The sequence below is a fragment of the Coturnix japonica genome, chromosome 3 (genome assembly GCF_001577835.2).
Source record: "Coturnix japonica isolate 7356 chromosome 3, Coturnix japonica 2.1, whole genome shotgun sequence".
Classification (NCBI taxonomy): domain Eukaryota; kingdom Metazoa; phylum Chordata; class Aves; order Galliformes; family Phasianidae; genus Coturnix; species Coturnix japonica.
Genome location: NC_029518.1, coordinates 75,492,407 through 75,516,564, shown reverse-complemented (window position 1 = coordinate 75,516,564; position 24,158 = coordinate 75,492,407). Strand labels below are relative to the sequence as shown.

The 24,158-nt window shown below is 42.9% G+C and overlaps 2 protein-coding genes across 6 annotated transcripts in view; one reads left to right on the top strand and one right to left on the bottom strand.

Annotated features, from left to right (window-relative positions):
• Nucleotides 1-2,051: 2,051 nt before the first annotated feature.
• Nucleotides 2,052-22,548, bottom strand: LOC107312055 (translation initiation factor IF-2-like). The gene is made up of 3 exons (XM_032443655.1): nucleotides 22,527-22,548; nucleotides 4,276-9,396; nucleotides 2,052-3,986 (listed from the first exon to the last, which is right to left on the bottom strand). Exons 1-2 carry the CDS (start codon nucleotides 22,546-22,548, stop codon nucleotides 8,390-8,392), a joined length of 1,029 nt encoding a protein of 342 aa, XP_032299546.1. The 3' UTR covers nucleotides 2,052-3,986; nucleotides 4,276-8,389.
• Nucleotides 8,998-24,158, top strand: part of FAM135A (family with sequence similarity 135 member A) — a 67,667-nt gene continuing 52,506 nt past the window's right edge. For 2 of the 5 annotated variants that reach the window (XM_015859082.2, XM_015859078.2), the window contains exons 1-2: nucleotides 8,998-9,109; nucleotides 20,749-20,834. The gene's annotated coding sequence lies outside the window, so the exon portion shown is untranslated. Of the gene's footprint in view, nucleotides 9,110-9,880; nucleotides 10,000-17,535; nucleotides 17,655-20,748; nucleotides 20,835-21,197; nucleotides 21,217-24,158 lie in introns of those variants that run through there. The other 3 variants (XM_015859080.2, XM_015859079.2, XM_015859081.2) reach the window with 3 other exon arrangements.

Below are 24,158 nucleotides of genomic sequence, written 5' to 3'. Positions count from 1 at the left end.
CAAGGATCCATCGTGCAGCTGAATCTCTGAGACAGCAGATTTCTGCACATTGTGAAACTTTATAAAATAACTGTTTCCCCAAGGAAAGCACGTTGGCAGTTAATTATTAACTAGCTGTAAACTCGCTATCCAAAATAAAAATGAGTGTAAGGGTAGAGTCTAGAACTCAGCAGGTAGAGAAGAAATTAACTGCTATAAATCCTTTTCAGTGCGCTGTGACTTCATGAATACTGTGCAGTTCAGCTACCAGCATGGAGGAAAGGTCTTACTTCAGAAAGGAAGATATCCTTGTGCACAAGCAAACCCTTCTTGTGTCTTGTCATAAACGAAGTTGCCAGAAAGCTTTCAAGTTGCAGGGATAGCGAGATGCTTTCTGTACCACAGGAGCTCAGAAATGCACTGGAATTTTTAGTGACTCAAGAGCTATATTTTATTAATCTCCATGAACAGGATGACTAAGAGCAGCATATTATGTCTTAATAACTAAAATACAGAAATGGAAATGGCTCTAATGACCATTACAGTAAGTCACGCTTTGCTGGGGTATGCTCCATGAAGCTTTTTATTTCTTTATTGCTGCTTTCCATTAAAGAACACTGCTGCATTCAACCACAGCTGCCAGTTTGCAGGAAGGTTTTTTTCCATCACCGCTGTGAGTAGAATAATAGAGTGAGCCAGGAAAAAAGGCTGCGTGGAGCTGGCCAGTAGAGAGGGGAAACATCCTCCGGCTGCTGCAGAAGCAGCAGCAATGGACTGCAGGATAAAACCTACACAATGTTTCATACACTTCATAGAAAACCAGGATAGGTGATCCTGTCATATGCTGTGGTCATGTTGATTTTCCCCTTCTCTCTCAAGGTCACTTAGGTCCTTGTGCAAATTATGGAAGAGATAATTTGAACTGATAGCAGTGTGATTAGCCTTTAGGTTGGGGCTGCATGGAAGGACTGGTTGGGACATATCTTTGCAGAGATACCTTTCCAGTTTTGCATGTATACCATGTGTTAAACAAGGCTCATAGTGCACTGCACTGAAGGGACTGTGGCTTCATTCACATTGCTGAGAATGTGCTGGATTTCTGGAGAGATATTCACCAGCAGCAGTCCTGAGAGACGCATTAATTCAGTGAACACCCCAGCAAGTTATTCCCATTAGTGTTAGCTCACAGATCTCCATACCATACATCAATACATAGTACAGATGCATCTGTTTATTATCAATCTTCTAATACTTCACAACCTCTTTACCTAATTCTTCCACTCATACCCAGTTGCCTTGATACCACCATAAGCCCCCAGGTGTGTGGAAATGACACTCGACAGTTCAGTGTTGCACTTGGCTGAATGAAAGCCATGATTTTGTTTTCCTATGGGTATCTTCAGGTCAACTTCCAGCTAAGCAGTTCCATGACTTTATTCCTGGGTCTCTGTACCAGTGCATAGGATGGATGGACATCAGCTTGTAAGTGAGCATCATTTTGATCTGATTTTAGCAACAATTAGTTTTAATTATCAGAGGCAGAATATGGTTTTTTAGGTGTCTGGCTAGTGTATAGTCAGGTAGTTTGCAAGCACTCAGAAAGAGATCTGTTAATGCAATACATTATACAGAAGACAAACTGTGTGCAGTCCACAAAGAAATAAACACATCTAGAAACACCTCAAACAAATACATGTAGAAACATCTGAATGTGACAGGCTGCATATGTAAACTGCATCAACAGGTATAGTAATTTGCAGAACCCCTTCTGCAGAATCTCTGAGAGGTTAATGACAGCTTTAGGTCTGTAGGAGCAGTGAAGAAAGGCACCTGCTACTGGTTCTGTTGCTCTGATTAACAGCCACAGTGGGAAGAGTCAAGGTATGGCCCATTTCAGGTTCATCTGCTTAGACTGAAATATAAAGAAAAGCTTAAAGCCAATGTCTGGACAACCACAGAGAGGCATAAAAAGAATTACTGTCTTATTTAGACAGTAGTAAAAGCTGTCATCTTGCCTGGATCCCTTAATTTACTAAGATCTGGCACCACCTAAGACGGTGTGCTTATATTCATTTTTTTCTAGGAGATGTGGCATTTAAAATCCCAGAATGTGTGAGACATAATGAAATCATAAAAAACAATACTTTGTAGCAGACATGGCAAAGGACAAGGACAGTTCCTCCATTGTATTCGTTAGTTACAAAATTAATCTTGCATTAAAAATACCTGAAGAACAGCATAATGGCAAAACTTTGAAGAACAATCTGCAAAAGACTTTTGCATATATGCATGTATGTATATATATATATATATGTATATATGTATGTATATATATACATACTTATACTACACTTTATTTCAATACTTTTGTTTTTTGCAGTAACAGCAGTGGCAATCTCTTCCACCAGTTCGGTAACACACCAGCACAGGACTGAAATTCTTTAAGCTCTGGCCTCAGGGCCTACAATACCGTACAAGGCCTTGACAAATAAAGCAAAGGACTGAGCAAAACATGGTTAAGCCCTGAAAACTTTGTTTCCTCTCTTTTCATATCATACCATCCCATACCTCTCTCATCTTTCCAAGCTTATTATGAATGGAGAGCTCATTTCAACCATCAATCACATCCTGCAGAAGAGTCCATTTGGATTTATTCTATTGCTGGACTCCCTAGCTCTCAGAACTATATAGGGTTATTAAAAACAAACAAAATATCATAAAATACAAGCAAATCTCATATTAGATAATCAGATAGAAATCTGGGAAAGATACTGTGTAGGCAAAAACTGATAAACAGCAACATAGAATCATAGAATGGCTTAGGTTGGAGGGGACTGAAGATCACCTAGTTCCAATGCCTGCTGCCCCCCACCAGCTCAGCTGCCCAGTGACCCATCCAACCTGCCCTTGAGTACCTCCAGGGATGGGGCACCCACAGCTCTCTGAGCATTATATAGAACTGAAAAAGACACAGTTGGTGAAAAGCATCTAGATGAATATTTTAACTTTTGTTTTTATGTTTGGTCTGAATTTTCAGTCGTATTTCAGAAGCAAAACCAAGCAATCCATTAATTAAACTTGGTAATGATAGCTAAATTAAGAAAAGCAATTGGCACTGAGAAAGCACAGAAATTATCGAGATAAATTAGGTATATGGCTGACGAAAATAAACTAACACTGAGCTCAGAAAAAAAAAAAAAACAAGAAAATACAGCAAGAGAGAAAATACTCCAAGATTCTTGGAGGCGGTAATAGACGGACAATGGTTCATGAAGCACTCATTTTATGTTGAGGAAAATCAAATAAAAAGCTGGGTAGCATGTGATTTGTACGCACAGATAGACCCATCAGTACATACAGTGGTCCCTCTCCATCTGGCATCAGTGGGGTTACACCTCAAATGTGACATTTTGTCCCCTATCAATAATACAAATTACAAAGAACTTTAAAACAGTCAAGTTACCAAGTGGGAAGAAATGGTAGTCCTCAACTTGTGCAGCTCAACATGATGATGAAAAGTGAAGTCCAGCGGGAACATAAATATTCACCATATCCTAAACCAGATAGTGGACCATTGCCCACTTAGCTACTGCTAAGTGAAGTCCAGGAAGAAGCAAAACATGGCTTAACACAACAAAATACTTGACGTTAAGGTGGGATCTGTTAGGCTGTGTAACATCCTTCCAACAGCTGAGCCAGAAGGCTCCAATGCAGAAACAATTTACCAGATGACCTGACCAAAGGATTAGTGATGGTTGTTGCCAGCAGAATCTGGCCACAGGTGCCAATAACCCAATGAGGACATTTCCGTGTGGGACCAGAGGCACAAGCACCAGGTCCTTCTGGTGACACGGTCAGAGAACAACCTGCAGATACTTGTTTTCAGAAGCTGAGGAAGAGACTAGCAATACCCTGAAAATAGGGTACTTCTGGTCGTATCACTGTTCGACTTGCTCTGAAAGCACTGTTGTTGCCATGGAACATGAATTCATTCCCATTTCGCTGCTCTATTGAAAGGACAAAAAAAAAAAGAAATTGTTAGATGAAAGTGTGGTTATTAACTATTACTTGAATTAGGTATTTAGGTCTGATACACCTTAATTTTCTGAATAGCAACGACAATGCAATTCTATTTCCTGTAGTCTCTCAGCACTAGACTTTTTGAAGCAAATCTTACTCTCTTAAACTCTGGCTAAGAGACTTACAATATGTTGGTTTTCTTTTTTCTTTACATCTCCTTCCCTCATTGGTTTTCCCTTGATGAACACTAATATAACATACATGGCTGTGCCTTACCAATGAATAGTTGGGACTCCTGGAGTTCTTCCTTGAACTATCACCCTTGTAAATAAAAGCAAAAAGAAATGCAGTTTTCTTTGGAGAATCTCTACCCAGAGATTTCTACCTGACTGCAGCTATTTCATTCCTACACCTCGTGGATTATATTTCTTCCTGTCTTTGTTTCTGAAGGATAATTAATGTTTTGTTATAAATCTTTAATAATAATAAGCCTCACGTTGCTGTCCTTCTTGTCGTTTCTCTCCTTCTATTTTCCCTTCCAAATGTACTACCAACTTTCTCCTCTACACCTTCAGCTTTGTATTAATCAATCTCCATGAGTTAATTCTCTTCTGATCTTTACTTGCATATTTCCAACAACTAACTTGGGTTCACTCCATTAAACCTGTGCCAAGCACTTTCTGAAGTTCCTTTATTCTGGCTCAGTACATCTAAACTTGAATTATGGTTTCTCCCCCTGAAACCAATGGCAATAGCAGTGGTTTGAAGGGTTCTCTATATCACTGTTTGCACTCTGAACCAATAAAACAAGTTCCTTGTATTCCTTCAGCACGCAAGCAGAAGCACTACACTACAGCACTGAGCTCCCTGTTTGGAGCAGCATTTTGAGAGCCTCTGCTGAGTGGAGGTGGATCCTTTAAATTCTGTAGCCATATTTTTACATCACTACTTTCTATATATGATTCTTCAGCCAAATTGACAAAAAAAAATCTCATTACTTGTCATATGAGAGAAAAAGCAACTGTTAAAAAGTAGTTTGTGACCAATCTTCTCTGAATCCTATATATATATTGTAAACATTTATTATGTAATAAAGTTTAAAAGCTAATTTTAGATTGCACTCATCACATTCTTATAAGTAAAATACTGACATCTCAACTGTAACACTTCTTATTTTAGCATCATACTAGTTTAATTATGATTTTGCAATTCTGTGTTCCAGTAAGAGCTCTGAAATCCTTTGCGGTACATAGAAGTATCTTCTCATTCACAATTTTCCAGAGTTATCAGAATGTTCTCAAGATGTAATTAGTTTCTATGTTTTCTTATGATTAAGGCCATTACAGAGGATGTTTCACACAGTTCTGTTATCCAAAAGTGAATATAGTCAGTGCTGTGCATCCTGTATATCCGGGTTTGGGGAACACAGCCAGATCTGGCAGTTGTCTAGAAATTCATTTTCACTGAGCAGCTGAAAGCTCTTTCAGCAATTTTTCTGTATTTTGACAGCAAAGAAGTACAATCAACAGCTGTTTCTGTGACAGGAATCGTTCCCCCAGTCAGACTTACCCAGTTTTAAGTCCTAGACACAATAATACATGAACCAGCCATGCAATATGAAGTCAGCTCAAAATCTGTCAATCTTTATCATCCCACTCTATATTGAATTTTTAATTTTTTGTTTATTTTACTGAGATTCAACCTTTCTCTTTGTCCACTCATAGATTTCTGTCTGACTTTATCTCCAGCTTCTTGAATGGGCTCCTGAAACACCCATCTCTTGAGCAGAAGAGTGAAGCAGAAGGGCAAAGGCTCACTTGACCTTGATTTTCAGTACAAATTCAGACAGTGAAAGCATTGTTTTTCCTTCTCCAAACTTCACGCATTCTTCCAAGGCTTACACAGCTCCATTCTGCCTCACTTGCCTTTTACTGCGTCATTCTGTTCCCACCACATGCTTGCTATATGACACATCAGAGCACTGCAGAGAAATGCCTCAGTTCTTGCTGGTCAAACCAGCTCTGAAACTGGAAGCTGCACAGTTGCTTCAGTTGCTTTTGTGTGGTGTTGCATCTTGGTTCAGTCCTGTTTCTCAGTTCAGCTGCTGGCCTTACACAGCATTTCAGTTCCCAGTTTGGTCACGCACTGCCTGGGCTTGATGCTAGCTTGAGATACAGAGCAGTGTGAGCGCTGAACCAAGCCATACGCTCATGCTCATAAATCAGGAACTCCTCTTTTAATGAGATTCTGGTTAAGTAAAAATGCTCAGAGATAAGTTTAGCATTTAGTTTCATTTCCCATGGAAAAAAAACAGTGTCTACAGAATAAAATGCCCAGAGAAGCTGTGGATGTGCCATCCCTATGCTCCCCATGGAGCTATCAGTGGCCAGGCTGGATGGGGCCCTGGGCAGCCTGATCTGATGTCTGATGTAGTGGTCAGCAACCAGCCCATGGCAAGGGGTTGGAACATGGTGATCTTCAAGGCCACTTCCAACCCAAGCCACCCTATGATTCTGTGAAAATGACAGGAATCTCCTGCATTGTACCTAAGCAGTGGATTATTTCTAGACCTCTCTATGCTAGTTATTAATGAGGATAATCCATAACTTTCAGACATACATCTCTAAGTTGCAATGCTTAACATCGTATCCAGTCTTGAATGGGGTATTCATTTTGTAGCACCCGTACTTTAAACATCTCCTGGAATACAGGCAATTTTGTGCAGCAGTTTCAGAGAGCTGCTATTCCAGAAGGTTCTCTTAATTCGGAAGAGCCGTCACAGCACCCTTCTTTATGTGAGCAAGCAGGGAGACATTACAAAGCCATGCGGGAGGCCAAGAGACCCCATCCATAGGACAGTATTCAGTGCCACATACAAAGGAAGGACGTGGTCAGCAATCGGGCTGATTTGTGACAGATCTTCACCGGTGGATTTTGGTGAGGGAGCAGCAGTATTTCACATTTCTCTGATGGGAGCTCTGCCATTTATGGGAACAAGCTGCCAGTTTTCTGCTTTTATCAGGGGAAAAGACAGTTGCCAAGAAATGTGCCCTGCACTTGATAGGAAAGGAGCCTGCTAGATACATTATCCTTATAGCTGAAGTTTCAAGAAAGATATATTAAAGAAAACAAAACAAAACAAAACCAGTAGTACTGCACCAGATAAGTATATACCTGTGAAAATACATAAAGCAAATCCAAACTCTCAGCCCAGAAACCAGAACACCTTCTATAGATTTTGGCTTGAGAGCCACAGACTCTACCTGGCACTGAGCACCTTTCTGTATAGATGCCATACTTATGAGAGAAGTAAGTTAGTGCTGTGCCTCAGACCAGTGGCTCCTTTGGTCAGCCATGCACAGACAGGCTGAGTTGGTACTTCAAGGCCAACTCTGCAAAACTCCAAAGCAGTTATTCGAGCCTATCCCAAAATAATCACTGGTAAATAAGCAAAGTGGCACTTGTGTGTTTTCAAGTTCAAGGATCAGTACCAACACTTTAGAAATTGCCACTGTAAGAAGCTTTGAGACATGCAGATGCCCTGATAAATCAGTTACAATGTCTAATTGAAATCATTTCCCATCACTTGAGATTTCTTACATGAGGACTAAATTTCCAGACAGCCACGAGTTCAGCTTGCAGTGTGTTCTGTGTGCAGTGATGAGAACAATCCCAGTCAGCAGGTGCTGGGAACTCAGGACTCCTTGCAAAGCTTCAGCACTGTGCTGCAATCACATCCTATCCCTCTGTCCTTCCATGCCCAGCACCACCAGGCCGCCTGCTTTGCTATATTCTGCTGGCACTTTTGGATGCTAAATTAATTGATGGAGGTATTAATGAAAGAATCATATGCAAAAATGAATAGGTCCACCTGCCTGGCCGGAGGCTGCATGGCTGAAAGGCGCTCCACAATGAAAGGAATACCATAAGCAAACCTACTGGTGACAGCGTGCTTCGTCACTCTCCCAACAGACTTCTGCAAAACAGGTTCAGGTCTAACTTCCAGAGGGGAGGCCACCTTGGGTTCTGAAAAACTATATTTAAGCTAAGAGGAATGTTTTCTTCACATTCAAGTTGTTGGTGGTGGTGTTTTGTTTTTTTCCTCTCCACGGGAAGGCAAACAGAAGGCAAATACGAAAATGAGTTTTCTTCTCAGACAGCCAATCGTTTCAGTTCAGAGAACTACGGAAAACAACTGATTCCCAGGCTGCACGCTGCACTTGTTAATGGGAGACTGAAGTACGCGGGATCTCTCCCCCTCTGCATTAAGACAAGTAGCTTCACCACAGCCCATTTACTTGTATCCTGCTCTGATAAACCGCTAGAAGTCTTTAAAGAACGTTGCCCAAACAGGGCTTCAAACAACCACCACCACCTCGCGTCCCGCACCTCAGCTGTCCCCCGCCCACCCCCTGCCCCGGTGATTCCGAGCCCAGGCAGCGGTGCCCATGGCACGGAGCCCTCCCCGCCCCCCGCCGCTCCGTGCCCGCGGTCCCGCGGAGGGGTCCCGGGGGAATCGGGCCCCGACGGCCGAGATGGGCCCGCGGGAGGTCGAGGTCCCGCCCGCGAACCGCCGGCTGCCGGCCGCTCCCCTCCGCCCCGGCCCGGCCCCACGGAGCCGCGGGAGGAGCCCGAGCTCGGCCCGGCGGAGCGGCAGGGGGAGCAAGAGCCCGAGCCGGGCGCGGCGACGGGGCTCCGGCTGCCAGCAGCGCCGCGGGAGCGACTCCTCGGAGCCGGAGGCGGCGCGGAAAGCCCGGCGGGGAGGCTGGGGATGCGGCGGCCGAGGGTTTCGCCGCCGCCGGCTCCTGCCTCCGCCTAGACGAGAGATCGTTGTTGCACCGGCGGCCGCGAGGCTGTGCCGCGCCGAGACCCTCCGGCAGCCGCCGTCCCCGTGCGCCGGGCGGCAGGAAGCGGCGCGCGGCAATCTCCCGGCGGCCCCCCCTTCCCCGCCCAGCGCCGGTGTCGCGGGCCGCTCCGGGAGCAGCGGGCGCTGGCGGCGGATGCCCGCGCTACGCCACCCCGCTGCTGCCGCGGCCTGGACTGCGCTGCGAGCGGGAAGCGAGGAGGCGACGGCTGAGCGGCGGGCGGCGGCCGCTCCTTTCTGTCCCAGGTCGGTGCGGGACGGCGGCGAGGGGGAAGGGGGGGCGCGAGGCGACGGGCCGGGGGGCGGCGGGTGTGCGGCGCGTCCCACCCGCTCCGCCTTCCGGCCCCTCCGCCGGGCTGCGGCCGAACGGCGACCCCCCGCGAGCCGAGGGCACGGCGGGAGGGGAGACTCGTTTGTGCGGGGACCCTCCCGGCCCCGCGGCGCCGCTCCGGCCCGGCCCCCGTTGTCGCGGGTGTGGGGGACGGTGGGCCCGCCTCGCCCCGCGGCCGGGAAGTTTCGGTGCCCGGGCAGCGCTCCGCCGCCGCCACCGATTGTTTATCGCTCCGAAAATAGGTCAGGAATAATTTCCACCTCGTTCCCTCGGTGAAGTGCCCGAGCGGCTGCCGCCCGGCCGGGCTCGCCGCGCCCGTGCTGGGAAACGCCGCTCTCTGTCTGCCGGGAGCTGGAACGATAGGTTTTATTTTTTAATGTTTTCGTGGAGTGCGGAAAGTTGGCGGCCGAGCGCTGGGAACAGCTGCGGGTGTTTCCTGGTGCGGCCCCGGGAGTCCGGGCTGCTCAGCGGCCGTGGGAGCAGCCGGGCCGGGAGGGGGAATAACCCCCCAGATACCCCACCAGAACCCCACTGTAAGGCCAGCACTGCGCTGGAGGCAGAACCTGCACGAGAAGAGGGTGCTCCAGTGCCGCTCTGCTCTATTCTGGGAGGTTTTTAATGTTTTTTTGTAGTACTTGAGTGAACGCCTTATTGCATGCTTATAGGTTACAAGCGTGCCACTTGGAAGTTGCATAACGTAGCCCATTTGAAGATACAGTTTGTGGGATTTACAGTCACATGAATGCTGTGTAGCCAGAGGTGTTCAGGGCCTTTGCTCCTTGCAGCGGACTTTTCTGATTGAAAAGTAAGCAAACTTTCTGTTTTAAGCCTTATCATTTTTACCATTCCAACGGAATGAGATAGAATCATTGCCTTACTCTGTTTCTTTGCCTGTGGCAGTCGCAGTGTGAGTACCTGCATCTGACACGTCAGGGACTGGCTGCAGCTCTGAGCCCTGGCTTTGGTGGCTGCCTCTCGTTTTTCCCCCTCTTAGTGGGTGAATTCATCAGCTGTCCTTCGGTAATCAGTAAAGGTTATATTAGAACTCATTCTTTGGGATGGTTTAAAATTGCTTGATGTGACATAGTGGTTATTCACAGCAATATGTGAAAATATTGTGATAGTAAAATTGATTTGTGAGCTTCACTTTAAGCTATAATAAGTATGAGTGGCCTGGGTGAGGTCTGGTGTGTAATCAGTAGTAGTCAAGTGAGTGCAGCAACCAAAATCTCTACACTGTGATTCTGAGCAATGTGCCAGACAACCTGGTACGTTTGGTGATTGAATCTAATTCTGCCGCTGTAGAAGTTAGTTCTGAGCTCAGCAAAAGCCCGACAATAACATCTTGTATTCTGTTCAGGCTGCAGAAGAAATAAGCCCCAGTGTCTGTTCTGAACCCACCAAAGCACCCATGCATATAAGTGCAGTAGTTTTATTCCAAACCTTGTGTGTGGATCACTGTCGTCCTTGCTAGTCCATCAAGGAACACTGAGCCCCTGCTGGACTTGATTGTTGTGGTTTAAGATGTTGTTAATACACTGTAACAGGATGTTTCTGTATTTTAGTTCAGGCTCCTCTTTGACAGTGTTGGCTGTGCGTGGAAACAACCAGGAAAGCGAATGCTGGCAGGGAGGTGAAGTGGGTTGCTGTGAGTGGCAAGGTCTTGAACTGCTGTGGGTAGAGAGATGTAGGAGCCGTGTCACAGCTCTGATTCTTGTAGTACCGTTTCATGTTCTCGAAGAGAAGCTGAATGTCTGTGCCAGGCTGGGCGACAGGCACATAAATGTTCACTAATGTAATGCCGAGTGTTGGTGCCTTTGTGTATGGGTGCTTTCCTGAGCAAATGTGAAAGTTAAGCTGTTAACAAGGGTGGATCTTACTGTGAGAATTATAATAAATTGCTGGGGATTCTTACTCCTGTTGACTCTGTTTCAATATTTGAAGTTGTCATTGATAGTAGCTGGTGCTTCTCGTTGTTGCTTGTTAAATGATTCATCCTCTCCATTGATTCTGTCCTGTGATCTTTTTGTTCTTTTGCACCCGCTGGTCCGCAGATGAAGGGCAGCCTTCAGTGGGATACACTCTCTAGTTAACCAGGGTTGAAGTGTTACGTTTGCGTTGTGTGGGATTTCCTCCCTCCCACTTTCCTCCTGATGGAAAAATCCAATCTCACTAGTGCTTTCTATTGCTTTCATGACAGGGGAGAGAAGTAGCAGATGCGTATTGACCAGTAAATTGTTCACGATGGGTATTTATTGTGTGAGACTGCTGCTGTATGTCGGGTTCCTCTGACAGGCTGTTGGCTCAGGAAGCACATAGCCAAAGTGTTCAAGTGGAATACAGGCATGTTCCGTTTCTTTTCTGGTTAAACTATGAACATAACACTTAATGTAAGACTAATTCATAACTAAATTAGTCTTAAATTCATTTTCTCTGCTTGTGGAAAAGCTTTGAAAACGTGATCTTTTAATGAAAGTGCATTGGAATGTGTAATATGCAGGATATAGGAACCTTCAAGACTTTGCATCTTGCTGGTTTAAATCAGGAGGAGCAACAGACTGCATCTGATCAGTCGAATACACTCAAAGCTGCTTTCTCTTTTCCCTATGAACTTTCTACAATCATAGTGCTTCCTAATAGATGCCATTTCTGCAGCAAAGCCAGGCAGAACATTCATGTGCTTTATGTTTTCCGTATCACCAGGCACGTGCTTTTAAGTTTAAGTATTTGTTGATCTTGGCTTACTGTAGCATTTTACTAAGCACATTTTGATGACGCTCATTCATGGAATATATCTCAAAGTATTGTGCGTGGAAAGCTCTGTCATTGGAGAAGTATGAAGGCAGCAGTTAAATATTTATGCGTTCGTTTCTAGTGAAAGCTGATGGTATGTTGGTAACGCGCTGTAGTTGATATTTGTAGAAGTCTGTCTTACAAATTGTCTTCCTCAGAGAACAATGTGTGGAATATTTGTGGTAACACGAGTATACAACAAAGGGTATATGAGAAGAGAATCTGAAAGGGAGGAAATAGTTTGCTGTTGTTTGAGGTCAGGGAAAAGTTAGGTGAGCGAACTGTGTTTACTTCAAGCAGGAAATCTGTGACAGCACTATTCTTGGAAAGAACAGGCGGAGGAATAAGGAGCAGAGCGAAGCCTCCAAGAGTTCGGTTTATAAGCAGAACAAAGGTTGGAAGTGTGAAAGCGGACTGAAATGGCTTCAATTCTATTCATGGGTTTTCTTTAGAGTTTTTGGATTTGGAGGCATTTTCAGTGCTACGAATCATGATCCTTTGTTGGAAGCAAAATGTGAAGTCTCCCTTATCAATATTTCTTAGTAAAAATAAATGCAGAATTTCTTCCTTCCTAAGTTGTGTGACTTATATCGGGAAAATAAAAAGCAATCTTTTTCATATTTATATTTTAAAAATTAAAAGCTACACGTTTGTTAACGCTAATGTTATATAATTTTATATATGTATATTCAAACACATCCGTCTCTTTATATAAGGCCTCTAGTTTGCTAAATCTCATTTATAAATCTCCAACACCCTCTCCTCACCCAAATTCTTAGATTTGAGGAAAAATCCACAGCATTTGTTAGTTGTACAGGAAGCCTTACCTTTAATTTCTTGTTTTTCTGATCCAGCTCTGCTTACTTATAATCACCGCCTTGTTCACTTGTTTTAACTTAATGAATTTGTCACTCTGATGTTCTACTGATCGTGGCTTCGGTCACTTGTTACCTGTTGTATAAACAGTGTCAGACTAGATCAACTAATGCTGCTTTCTGGTTATAAAATAAGTTGAACAGTCTTTTTGCTTTAGATGATTTCCTGAAGTTAGTAAAGCAAGTATGCCTTTAAGGCTTTGAAGTTTTGATATCAGAATGACTCACAGTGTATCTTTTATTTTCTTTCTGTTAGAACTCATGGCGGATACGTAGTACTACTTGCTCTCCTGCAGGTTTAAGAAGTACCTTTTGTAGAAAAAGCTTTCTTCCCAGGCTCAGTTCAGCTGCCACTTGATTTTTCTGCGTAATGTTTGTAGATTTCCCTGTAAAAAAATTCCAACTAAGTAGTGTAGATTAGAATTGTGTCTTTTATTAGTAAAGGTATTTGTATATCTAGTCATTTAAATCTAGCCTGCCTGTCTGTATGTGGCCCATCTAGCTTTCCATAAATGCTTTTTCTTTTGTAAATTTTCTGGGCAACCTGAGATTAAATCGACGATCAGATAATTCCAGAGCCTGGGATTTAATGTACCTCTGACCATAAATCCCTCAGCTCAGTGAAATAAGTTGGATCAAAATATACCACAGTAGTGTGGATATTTGAAATGCTGGAACAATGGAGCATAGGTAATAGAAAATTTACATTTACCACTTTTCATGTAAAATGGCAAAGAGAGAAAGCCTTGCAATAGCTGAGGTCAATACTAGACCTATCAGGGGAAGATGGGACCTGCACCTCCAGCCTTATGCTGTCATGTATGGCTGGGCTTTTCCTATTGAAAGCCCTTGTTGCTCAGGCAGAAGCTCAGTGCCATCGGATTTAACTTGGCACTCATTTTACATTGCATGCTCTTCAGATATGATCCCTTCTGTGGAAAGGACATTGCGATACTGTGATAGTAATTTGAATGTCAGCTCAGGCTACAAATACTTGTTTTGACCATTGGCTGGTGACAAGAAGTTCGGACAGGAACATACCTGGCTTTTGACTTGTGATATCTATGGAAGCTGGTGGAGTTTAGATGGGAAGGTAAATATGGAGTCAGGATAATCAGCTTTGAGTTTGTCCCTCTCAAATACAGTGACAAGGGTCTGTTTGAAAACTAATTATCTGTGCATCCACAGAGTAGGGAAAACCTCTGTTAACTTGGCTCCTGGTGGTTGGGCTTCTTTTCTCTGTGTCATGATGTATTTAACAGCTTTTTTTCCCTATTCTAGCTGCTGTGTATTTGAAAGGGGCATATAAGACATTCAGCGATTAAAAACCACTAGTGTGTAAATTTCTGACTGAATATGACAAGTAAATTATAGGGGGGAAAAAGGATGAACAAAAACTGTACAACATTACCAAGAATTGTTTACAAGGCAATGCCTTGTAATTGCCGTCACGGTTCAGGCTGATTCCAAAATCAGTTTACTGCTTTGTTTTGATGTGTAACCCTTCACGTCTCCCCTGTTGAAGGTGCTGAAGGTGATCATTAAGTTGGTGTTATTTTGAACATGTTGCTCCTGAGTACAGCAATGTCATTTTGCATTTGTGTCAGTTCTCCTCACAGCTCATCGGAGTCAGCGTTATTCTGTCAGGAAGGTGGCATGTGGGGAGGGGAGGGAGCCATCAAGCTATTAAGCTGTGGAATAAGCAAAAGCAAAAAGGATTGGGTTGCTGTACTCGTGTGTTTAACAGGGACTCTGCACACATCTGTACAGTGGCAGTACAGTGCCAGTTCTGTGTGGGGCAGTGAGGCCTGAGTGCTGTGGAGGCCAGGAGGCCAGGGCAGGCCTTGTGCTCTGCCTCCGTGACACGAAGGGGAAAAGCCCTGCTTGAGCTAAAGATGTGCTGTCATCTGAGGCTGCCAATACCACCAGTCAGTGATCCTGCAGGCAGAGCACAGCTCTGAGCCTGCCCAAAGAGGGGTGCATTTGAAGCTCCTCACGCTTCCCAGCCCTTTCTGCTTCCTTCAGGAGAGGAATATCCCCCATCTGCCCCTCAGGAGGATTCACAGGTTGTTGTTTCCTTCCTTGAAACACAAACCCACGGAGGAGGGGTTGGGACATCCCAGGAGAAGTCAGACTCAGGCTTATGATTGGCCTCTTGAGGCTGTATCCTTTTTGGGCAGGAGGAGTACTTACATGGGCTCTTGTCTGCTTCCAACTTGCTTAGTTATTGTAAGGAAGGAGTGGAGGGCTTTTTACCTCTAAAATAACTGTGAGAAGGGCAAATTGTTTTACAATTACTGCCGTTTAAGCCTCTTTGCTTGGCTCCCTTTTGGTGTCAAGAGAAGGGAGCTCTTAGGGACTGCTGTCTCCCTGCTGCAGCTCCTTGTCCCTTCCCCATCAGGGCTGGTGAGAGCTATTTGTGGAGCTGTGCTTTGAAACAGGATAAGGAAGTGATCTGATGGAGCTCTGCAAAAATAGATGGTTCTAAAATGGTAACTAATTCATTTTAAAATGCTGTCCCACGAGCAGTGTGTTGTGGGAGTGAGATGCTGTGAAGATAGAAATGAGCACCTGGGATGGGAGCTTGTCAAGCTGCTGCTGGTGTTCTGGTGTAATTTCATGGGAAGAGATGGCTTGAATTCTTGCTGAGTTCTTGCTCTTTTCTTCAGGGTTAGGTGTTAATATTGGCCTAACTATAGACAGATCTTTCTCTTCTAAAGGAAATAAAAGAGAGCAAGGGGTGATCTTATTTGATTCTTCTTTTCTTTTCTGACTTCAATTCCTGTTGGGTATGATCTCGTTCACTCCAGCCGGCAGTGGTAGAAAAGAGTGATAATGTAGACTTACAAAGGTTAGATGTGCTCCAAGTTGGTGCTCTTAGATTTGGAACTGAGCAGGAGATTAGATCTAGAGATGCCATCTGAGGTAACAAGAATCAGTAGGTTCTTCCTTACCGGGTCACTATTAAGACAAACAAGCAGCAATAAGCTATTACACTAAACTGACATGGAGATTGTCTCAATGTGTGTCCAAAAACTGGTTGTATAAATAATTTTAATGCACATTCTGGGATACTTTTCCAATGACTACGTGAGCTTTGTGAGGTCAGTACTTCCAGTGGCAGTCCATTTAATTGTTCTTCAACTTTATGTCTGTATCATATACAAACCAGACCTAAATTGCACTATACTAAAAGAAAATAGATTTGAATGTAAGGCTAATGCATGTTTTGTGTACCAGAACAATTGCAGGGAGGGTCTTTGAAGGATCTGTGGTTAAAAATCAAGAACAACTTAATAAGAAGCTATGCCATTTCTCTAATCAGTATTGAGTAAAGGCAGTGGGCAGATTTCAAGAAGATGATGACAGTGCTTTATATTTTCAGAATTATAATGGTTGTTTTTTTTTAATTTAATATCAAATAAGCAATCTTGTAACTTAAATTTATGTGTAATAAGGCTTGCCTCGATTTGTTTTGCTTAAATGATGGGAAACTAAAAGCCAAACTGTAACAGAAAAATTAATATCAGAGTTTATTTCTTTATAGACATATTCCTATGAAGTCAGCTCCAAGTCAGCTGACTTTGTGTTAGGTTATTAACATTATGTGTTAAAAAATAAACGAGGCTCTGATGCAGTACCCCCATCTGTCAATGAAATGATTTCTGTTTGCTGAAAGGTCCAAGCAAAGCGCCTGTTCTTCCATCTTGGCACATCCAGCCTGTCACCACAGATGGTGTTCGTGTAGGAGCTACCAAGGATGTGGCTTTGTGACCACTGATCCTGGATCAGATTTACTGTCAGGTTATGTACTGTAACTTTGATCAGGCAGGCAAACTATCACGTTTCTCAAGTTAATAAGAGTACACAATATATCATTTGTGCTGACTTAACGCCTACTGTGGGAGGAAAGACGGTAACTACTTGGCATGAAGCCTTCCAGTAAAAATCAACCTGTCAAATCTAAACTGTATTTACTGTCTTGTCAAACAGTGACCCCGTAGCAGGTAGTGGAACAGTGACTTAACTCAATAGATGGTGCTCTGTTTTATTTACAGAATTGCTACTTAAGAAATAATTCACTGAGCACGTACCATTAGATTTCTTCTTTATTTCTCTTAAAATCAAAGATCTGTTCTTTTTTTTAAACAATAAATTTGCTTGTGCTGGGAAGGAAGTCACAATAAGTGACTCGAGCATTATTCTGATTCATAAAATATGGCTGAGTAATGACAGCAACAGTCATTGCAGGCATTTTAATGCCAAATTCATTTGTACGCGTGAGAGCTATTTCTCATTTCATTGGATTGCCTGGCACATGGAATTCAAAGAAGTGTTGATTTTCTTGCTTTATGAGTAGGAAAAGGAAGTGTGTTTTAAGTACACTGATAGAAATCCTTATGAAGAATAATGCCCATTATGAAGAACTTCAGTTGAGTACAATCAAAATATTTTATCAAACTTCCCTTTCTTAGTCTATTAATTCCTGTATAGCACATCTTTCTTAAATTCTTGAGGTTGTGATAAGGTGACTATATTGTTATGCAGTTTGCTATTTAAGCCAAAATAGTACAGCTTGCAAATTTATTGTTGTTGTGCGTTTTTTTTTTTCAGGTTATTATAAGATCATTACGTNGGTCAAGGTGTTGGGCCAGACAGGAGGGAGGGGAACGCATCTGCAGGAAAGCAGCTTGTTACTATACTGCTCACAGAAGTTTTTGTGTTAAACTTTTTAATGAGGAAGCTTAGAAATACTTTGTCAGGCAGGCAAAGTGCAGCTCTAAGATAAAAGGTAATGAGCCTAATGAATGTTCAACATGAATCATTACATCGCAAATGTGATCTATTAGCAAGGCAGAAGAAAAGAAAGAAGTGCAACATATTGATGACTTCCATGCTCAGTGGGAATAATCAAGTTGTCAGTCCGAAGTAGCGAGTGTGTCGTTTTTATCAGTGTCCTGCACAGTGGGCCAGTTATTGGTTCTACATTTAAAGAATAGTGTGGGAAAGTTTTAATGGTGGTTGTTTATGTGGTCCATGGAAGTGTCATAATTGTTCTGCAGCAGCTTTGTGAGAAAAGGTGGATCAAACCATGTAACAGCTGTCTGCAAGGTAACATGGCCTCAGAGAACCAACAGGAAGAAGAGTGTCATGGTTGGGTTTTGCCCCGAGCCTATGATATTCAGTCATCATTTAACTATATTCAAGTGAGAGGGGATGTTTATATTCAGATATGGAGAACTGTGCAGATATGAAAACAGTATAATCTTCATTCAAACAATAAATCCTTACATAAAGCAGTCTATTCTGTTGGTTCTTTCTGAGTGGTACTCATGTTGTCTTTTCAATATTGAATTAATTTGAAAAAGGTATCCAAGATGCCTCTACTTAACATTATGTTGTTGTTTTTTTTCCCTTGTTTTACAACGTGATGTTTATGCAACCCAAAACTCAATTAGCATTTCTTATGTACCTCTCTCACCTTTTTAATTATGGAGGACTGGGCTCTGGTGCTGTGCTGAGGAGCTCTGGTCATCAGCCAGGATGCTGTGATGCTGGGTGCTGCTCAGGTCCAAGATTTTAAAAGCAGGCAAGTGAGTTCTGCTTGATGCAGAGGTCTCTAGGGAGCCTGAAATGCAGGAGGAGGGGTGAAATGATCAAAATAAAAGACTGTCTCTTTGCAGCACCGTGTTGAACTAATGCATGCTGTGAATTACACTTTCCAGCTTAACTGTAATTAAAACGAGGGCGGATATTAACGTCGATATGTTTTGGCCATCTAGATAGATGAAACACATTCCTGATCACATAGAATAACATTTGACTGCTCCTGTGCATAGTCTTGTCAAGTCTATGAGAAAAGGAAATGAAAGAGTACTGTTTAGGTTTACAATGAGCTTGTGCTTTCATGCACACTCTGAAAGTAAGCATTGGGAATAGCTGTGCAGGTCAGGGTAAGATCTCTGTTTCAGCCACAATGCGTTTTAGCTGAAGACTGCGTCCAAGAAACAGCTAAAATTGGAACTGAAGACAGTTCTCAGGTGGGGAGGACAAATCTGTGAGTCATCAGCACGGAGATAGATGGTGGTTGAGTTTGTGTTGGCAGATACTGGAGCTCCAAGTATAAAGGGAGAAAAAGGTCAGGCAGAGCAATATACAGAGCTCCTGTAGGAGCTTAGAAGAAAACATTACCTGAAGTGATGAGGACTAGGAGAAAACTGGAGGAAAATAAGAGTTTTGTTATACTTCCATTTGTAGGATTCTGTACTTTTGGATTTGACTTCTACTGAGTATAAAAAGCTAAATTTAAGGCTAAAATAATCTTCCTTGCTCTGAGGAGTTTGTGCCCACCTTCTTCTTTAAAAACAAAAAAAAAGAGCTTCATCCTTTAAAAAGTAACCCAAGCACCAAAGTATGGCGTGGTCTGTATTGTGCAGTGCAATAAATGTAATCAAAGTCAGTGTCATTTTGATGCGATGTTGTGGTGCTGGAATTTTACCAGGGCGTTAAAGATAATTTGTGGTGTTGAAGATGTTATGTTGCACATGACAAGCACAAGCATTTTCTATTTAAAAAAAATCCGGGGAATTTATTTTTTATGCTCCAGTTTCTCTATTTTCTCTGAAGCTAAAGCGAAAACAGTTTAGTTTCACAGCTTGCCTGCACAAGCTGCAATAGGTTTTGTGTTTCTCTGAAATTCATAAAGAAGGGACTCAAAGTTCCTCTAAGAAAGCATAAATAAGCATTCCTTTCTCTTTATATCTAAAATCTAAAGGATATCCAATAGAATGGGGAGTTTGCTCTAGGGAAGTGTGTTCGTAGGACCCATCTGCTGAATTTTAGCCTGAGTGTCTTTGTCTCCTGAGCAGGGGAGACACAGGGTTCAGTAGGAGCATTTCATCTGACCTGTTACTGAAGGTTGTATCCTCTACATAGACACATGGGGATGTGAGATGTGTTTGGTAACATGGGCCAGAATCTCCTCCTGCCTCCTTGCTGTGTTGCTGGTGGTGATCTGAGATTGTCTCTGGAGACCAGGTGGGCTGTGGCAGCACATGGGGTGTGTGGAGCCCTTCTGGAGCTTGATAGTGAATTTCCTCAGCACACACAGGGGTGGTTTGACCAAATGTGGCAACATCAGCTTTACCAGGGCTCCAGCTTCAAGGAGCAGTTTATTTTTTTGCTTCATTTTGGAAAAGTAGGTGTCAGACTGCTGCACTTACAGAAAGCTGAACACTGTGAGCATGGCAAGGCTGACAGGACTGCAGGCTGGCTGGGCAGTTGACAGGCTGAGGGAGTTGGGCTTGTTCAGCCTGGAGAAGAGAAGGTTGCGGGGTGACCTCATTGCAGCCTTTCAATACCTGAAGGGAACTTACATCCAGGAGGGAAGTAAACTCTTCAAAACGGCTGACAATAGCAGGACACGGGGAAATGGTTTTAAGTTAAAAGAGGGAAGATTTAGGTTGGATGTTAGGGGGAAGTTTTTCACTAGGAGAGTGGTTAGGCCCTGGAACAGGCTGCCCAGTGAGGTTGTGGATGCCCCGTCCTTGGAGGTGTTCAAGACCAGGTTGGATGGGGCCCTGGGCAACCTGATCTAGTAAATGTGTGTGTTTGGTGGCCCTGCCAGGCAGGGGGGTTGGAACTACATGATCCTTGAGGTCCCTTCCAACCCGGGTCATTCTGTGATTCTGTGATCTGTGATTCTGGTGTAGGAGGTGAGGGCAAATGGCAGAGGTGGTGGTGGAAGGTACATATGTGTGTTTGCTGGAGAGATTTTGCTATATGAGGACATGGGAAAAGAAAATAAAGAACATAAACACCGAAAACCTCCAGAGAGATTGTGCTTAGTAAAATATTCTTGTTTTGCTTTGTTTTCTGTTTTCTAGTTCAAGCAGTATGCTTTTGACAGCAATAGTGAAGAACTGGAAGACTGGTTAATTACTGTACTAAAATGGAGTATTTACCAGTAGAGGTAAGAGATTTTTTGGATGTTCCGTGGTTTTATTTCTTAGCTTTGTCTTGCAATTCCCAGTCCAAGAATCTGATTAACAGCATTGTTTGACAAGCGTTTCACGCAGAACAAAGCTGTTTTAGGAGGTTTCTGCACACCTCCATCTGTCTTATTGTGCTCATAGGTGCTCTGATGTATCTGTTATGAAGTATCACTAAAATGATTAAGTAAAACAAAACAAAAACATGTTTTTCCTTTTTGGTGGACTTCTACAATCTGATTATATTTCTTTGATCTGTTTTCTGTTGTTTCTGTTGATGAGTTTGAATAGTTGAAGAAGCGATGAGCTAGTGAACTGCATGAAATGGAAAGGATATGTAGGAACTTTTCTCCTTAAGAAAAGGTTTGTATAATTAAACCCTCAGGATTGTGAAGTTTTAGTCCTCAGCAATGGATCAAGTGACTACTGGAGATTTTCATTCTCAATGCTTTAATACTGTTGGGTTTTACTGTGTTGTTTTGATTGTTCACAAGTTCTAAGTAGCCACCAAGAATTGTGAAACCCGTGGATTGTTCTAACCCTGTGTGTTAGGATGTTAATATTTGTTATCACTTCCTCTGATACTGTTTATATGCTGCATTAACCTCAATTGTTCATACTGTGGTTGTTCTTGATGAAGGATTCTTGTTTCTTGCAAGCAGGCAGGACAGTATTCAGTTCAATACCTCAGTTTGTGAATGCTAATTATATGCTTTAAAATACAACAATCAACTCATAAGGTATTGAAGTGAGTTGTGGACATTTAATGTTATTGACATTAATACAAAGTTAGCAGTAAATTTAAATAGAACGTACAAAGAAATACCTCTATGCAAGTTTTAACTTCTTAAGTTGGATGTTTTGTGATTAGCAAACAAGTTTGAGTTTCCTCCTTAGAATCATAGAATCATAGAATTACCCAGGTTGGAAAAGACCTTGAAGATCATCAAGTCCAACCACAGCTTAACCCGAACCCGAACTCTAAAAACCCTACACTAAATCATATCCCTGAGCACCACATCCAAACGGCTCTTAAACACAACCAGGGATGGTGATTCAACCACCTCCCTGGGGAGCCTATTCCAGTACGTGACTACCCTTTCTGTAAAGAAGTGTTTCCTAATATCCAACCTAAACTTGCCCAGGCGCAACTTGAGGCCATTATGAAGAGACTACCGCTATCTGCTGACACCTCTGTCCATCTGATGAAGGCTACAGGCCTAGCCAGATTTTGGGGACCCTCCCAGCAGATACTGTCACGTTCTTTTCCCCCCCACCTCCCACAATTTAATGTGTCCCATGAAGATTCCCCTTTCTTGACTGCAAAAAATGCGCAGTTTCCACAGAAACTGCAACTGATACAAAGAGCACAGTAACACTGTCTGATAGAAAGAGCAAAAACTCAGCTACAAAACACTATTTTTCAACATAGTCACCGCCATTAGCTGTGCATTTTAAACAGTGACGAATAAGAGCCTGCATGCTGCGCTCGTAAAAATCTCTGCCTCATTGCATTGAATCTCATTGAAGATGATCCATTGTTGCCACTGCTGAAATGCCCCACTGTGCTCACATCCACTATTTGGTCTCCATCAGCGTTCAGTAAGCATTAATTAATGTCAGTGGATGCCAGTTTCACATGGAGGAATTCAGTGACACACCTTCCTTCATACGCACTTCCATGTCAGGCGCCATGTTGTCAGACTGCCCCTCTGCTGCCATCTGTCACACTGTGACAACATGGAATAGAATAAAGACAGGAAGGTTCAGCCTCTACTGTCATTTCGTTAACATCCACCTCTGGCTTTGTGGGCCAACATCGTAAGATAAAAGGCATTACTTACAAAGCAGCTCCCATAAGATATATAATAAGGTTCATGCATATATAATAAGGTTCGTGCATATGAGTAACAAAGTTTATTTTAATTTTTAATGCTTTTTATTAAATCAAAAGAGAGCAACAAAAACATAGAGTTGGTGGGAAATGTGACACTGTTTTTGTGTAACTAACACATCAGGCTGGTTCGATGGCTCTGGTTGTAATGCTTAGTGAGCTCGTGAGATTTTTAGATGAAATTTTACTCCTGCTTTACTTCACCCTCAACAATAGCTGATCACAAATGTACGTACTATCAAAAAGTGATGACATGAATAAGGTATGATTGTGAAGGGAGAGCTGTTTTTCTCTGTCGAGATGGGGCTTATAAAAAGAAAGGGATGTGGTCAGATTTTTGAGTGAAATGTCTGATGGCAGCTCCGATTGAAAATTCCCAGGTAATATGTTTATGTTGACTGAAAATGGAGTTGCGGATATACCCAGGGCAGGGGGTAAGGGCCCAGCCATATTGCAAACTGTGTTGAGCTACATGCAGCCTGCTCTACATGCTGTAGTTCTGATCTGGCATGAAGGGTTGTTGATAGGAGTTCTTCCTACTGTTACCACTCAGCTTCAGAAGCAAAATTCCTCTTTCTTTATTCCCTGCTACATCAGTAGTACTAAGTTACTGTTTCTTTGTTTGTAGTAAAGTGTATGCAGAGTCCTTGAACAGGTTGTTAAACCAAGGTTAGAATTTGCTTGTTTATTGTTAAGAATCTAAAGCTGTGCTACAATGCTTGAAACTTTCCAGCTCCTCTAGAGAAAGTACAGCAAGGTAAATCTTATTGTGTGTTGGGGGCCAAGATAGTTTGGATGGTAGGTAGCCCCCTAAGGTAACTTGCTTTCAAGTGACTGTTCTGCTTTGGCTGACTTTTCAGTCTTAGTACCACCTGCTGCTTCACAGACTCCCACCTGCTTGTTTAAGCTTGTGTAGCAGAAATAGAAAAATGCCATAACCTATTCAAGGCCTATTCAAGCTCAGGTATTAGGTTTACTGCTTCTGTGCTTGAGCCAGAAGGGGAACTAATGTGTGTAATGGATTGGCCATTTTGGTTTTTGTTTGTTTATTGCTCAAACCTGGCAGTGCTTGCAGGAACTAGGAAGATTGGGGACAGATGTTTGCAGAAAAGGTAGTCTGTTTTATTAATCCTCTTGATACTGTTGAAGGAAAAACAGCAGAACTCATCAAAGTCCGTAGGATTTTAATTTAAGTATCAGCAAACAGTTGTAAATTAGCAGTATGGTGCCAGTTTGTGGCTACAAAAGGACAATGAGAATTAATGCCTTACTACTAAGAAAGACTGACTGAGAATGGGTGTGTTGCCCACCTTAACTCCTGCCTTTCCCCTCCAGTCTTCCCCTTAAAAGTCCCATGGCTTCTCTCAGGCCTTACAACTTCTATTTGACCACACTAATTTGTGTGGGGACA

Coding starts and splice junctions, on each gene's coding strand:
- LOC107312055 (XM_032443655.1), bottom strand. CDS start 22,548: ATGGCGCCTGACATGGAAGTGC. Junction 9,397..22,526: donor GGCGCCTGACATGGAAGTGC/GTATGAAGGAAG, acceptor GCGGCGGCGGAG/CGCTGCCCGGGCACCGAAAC.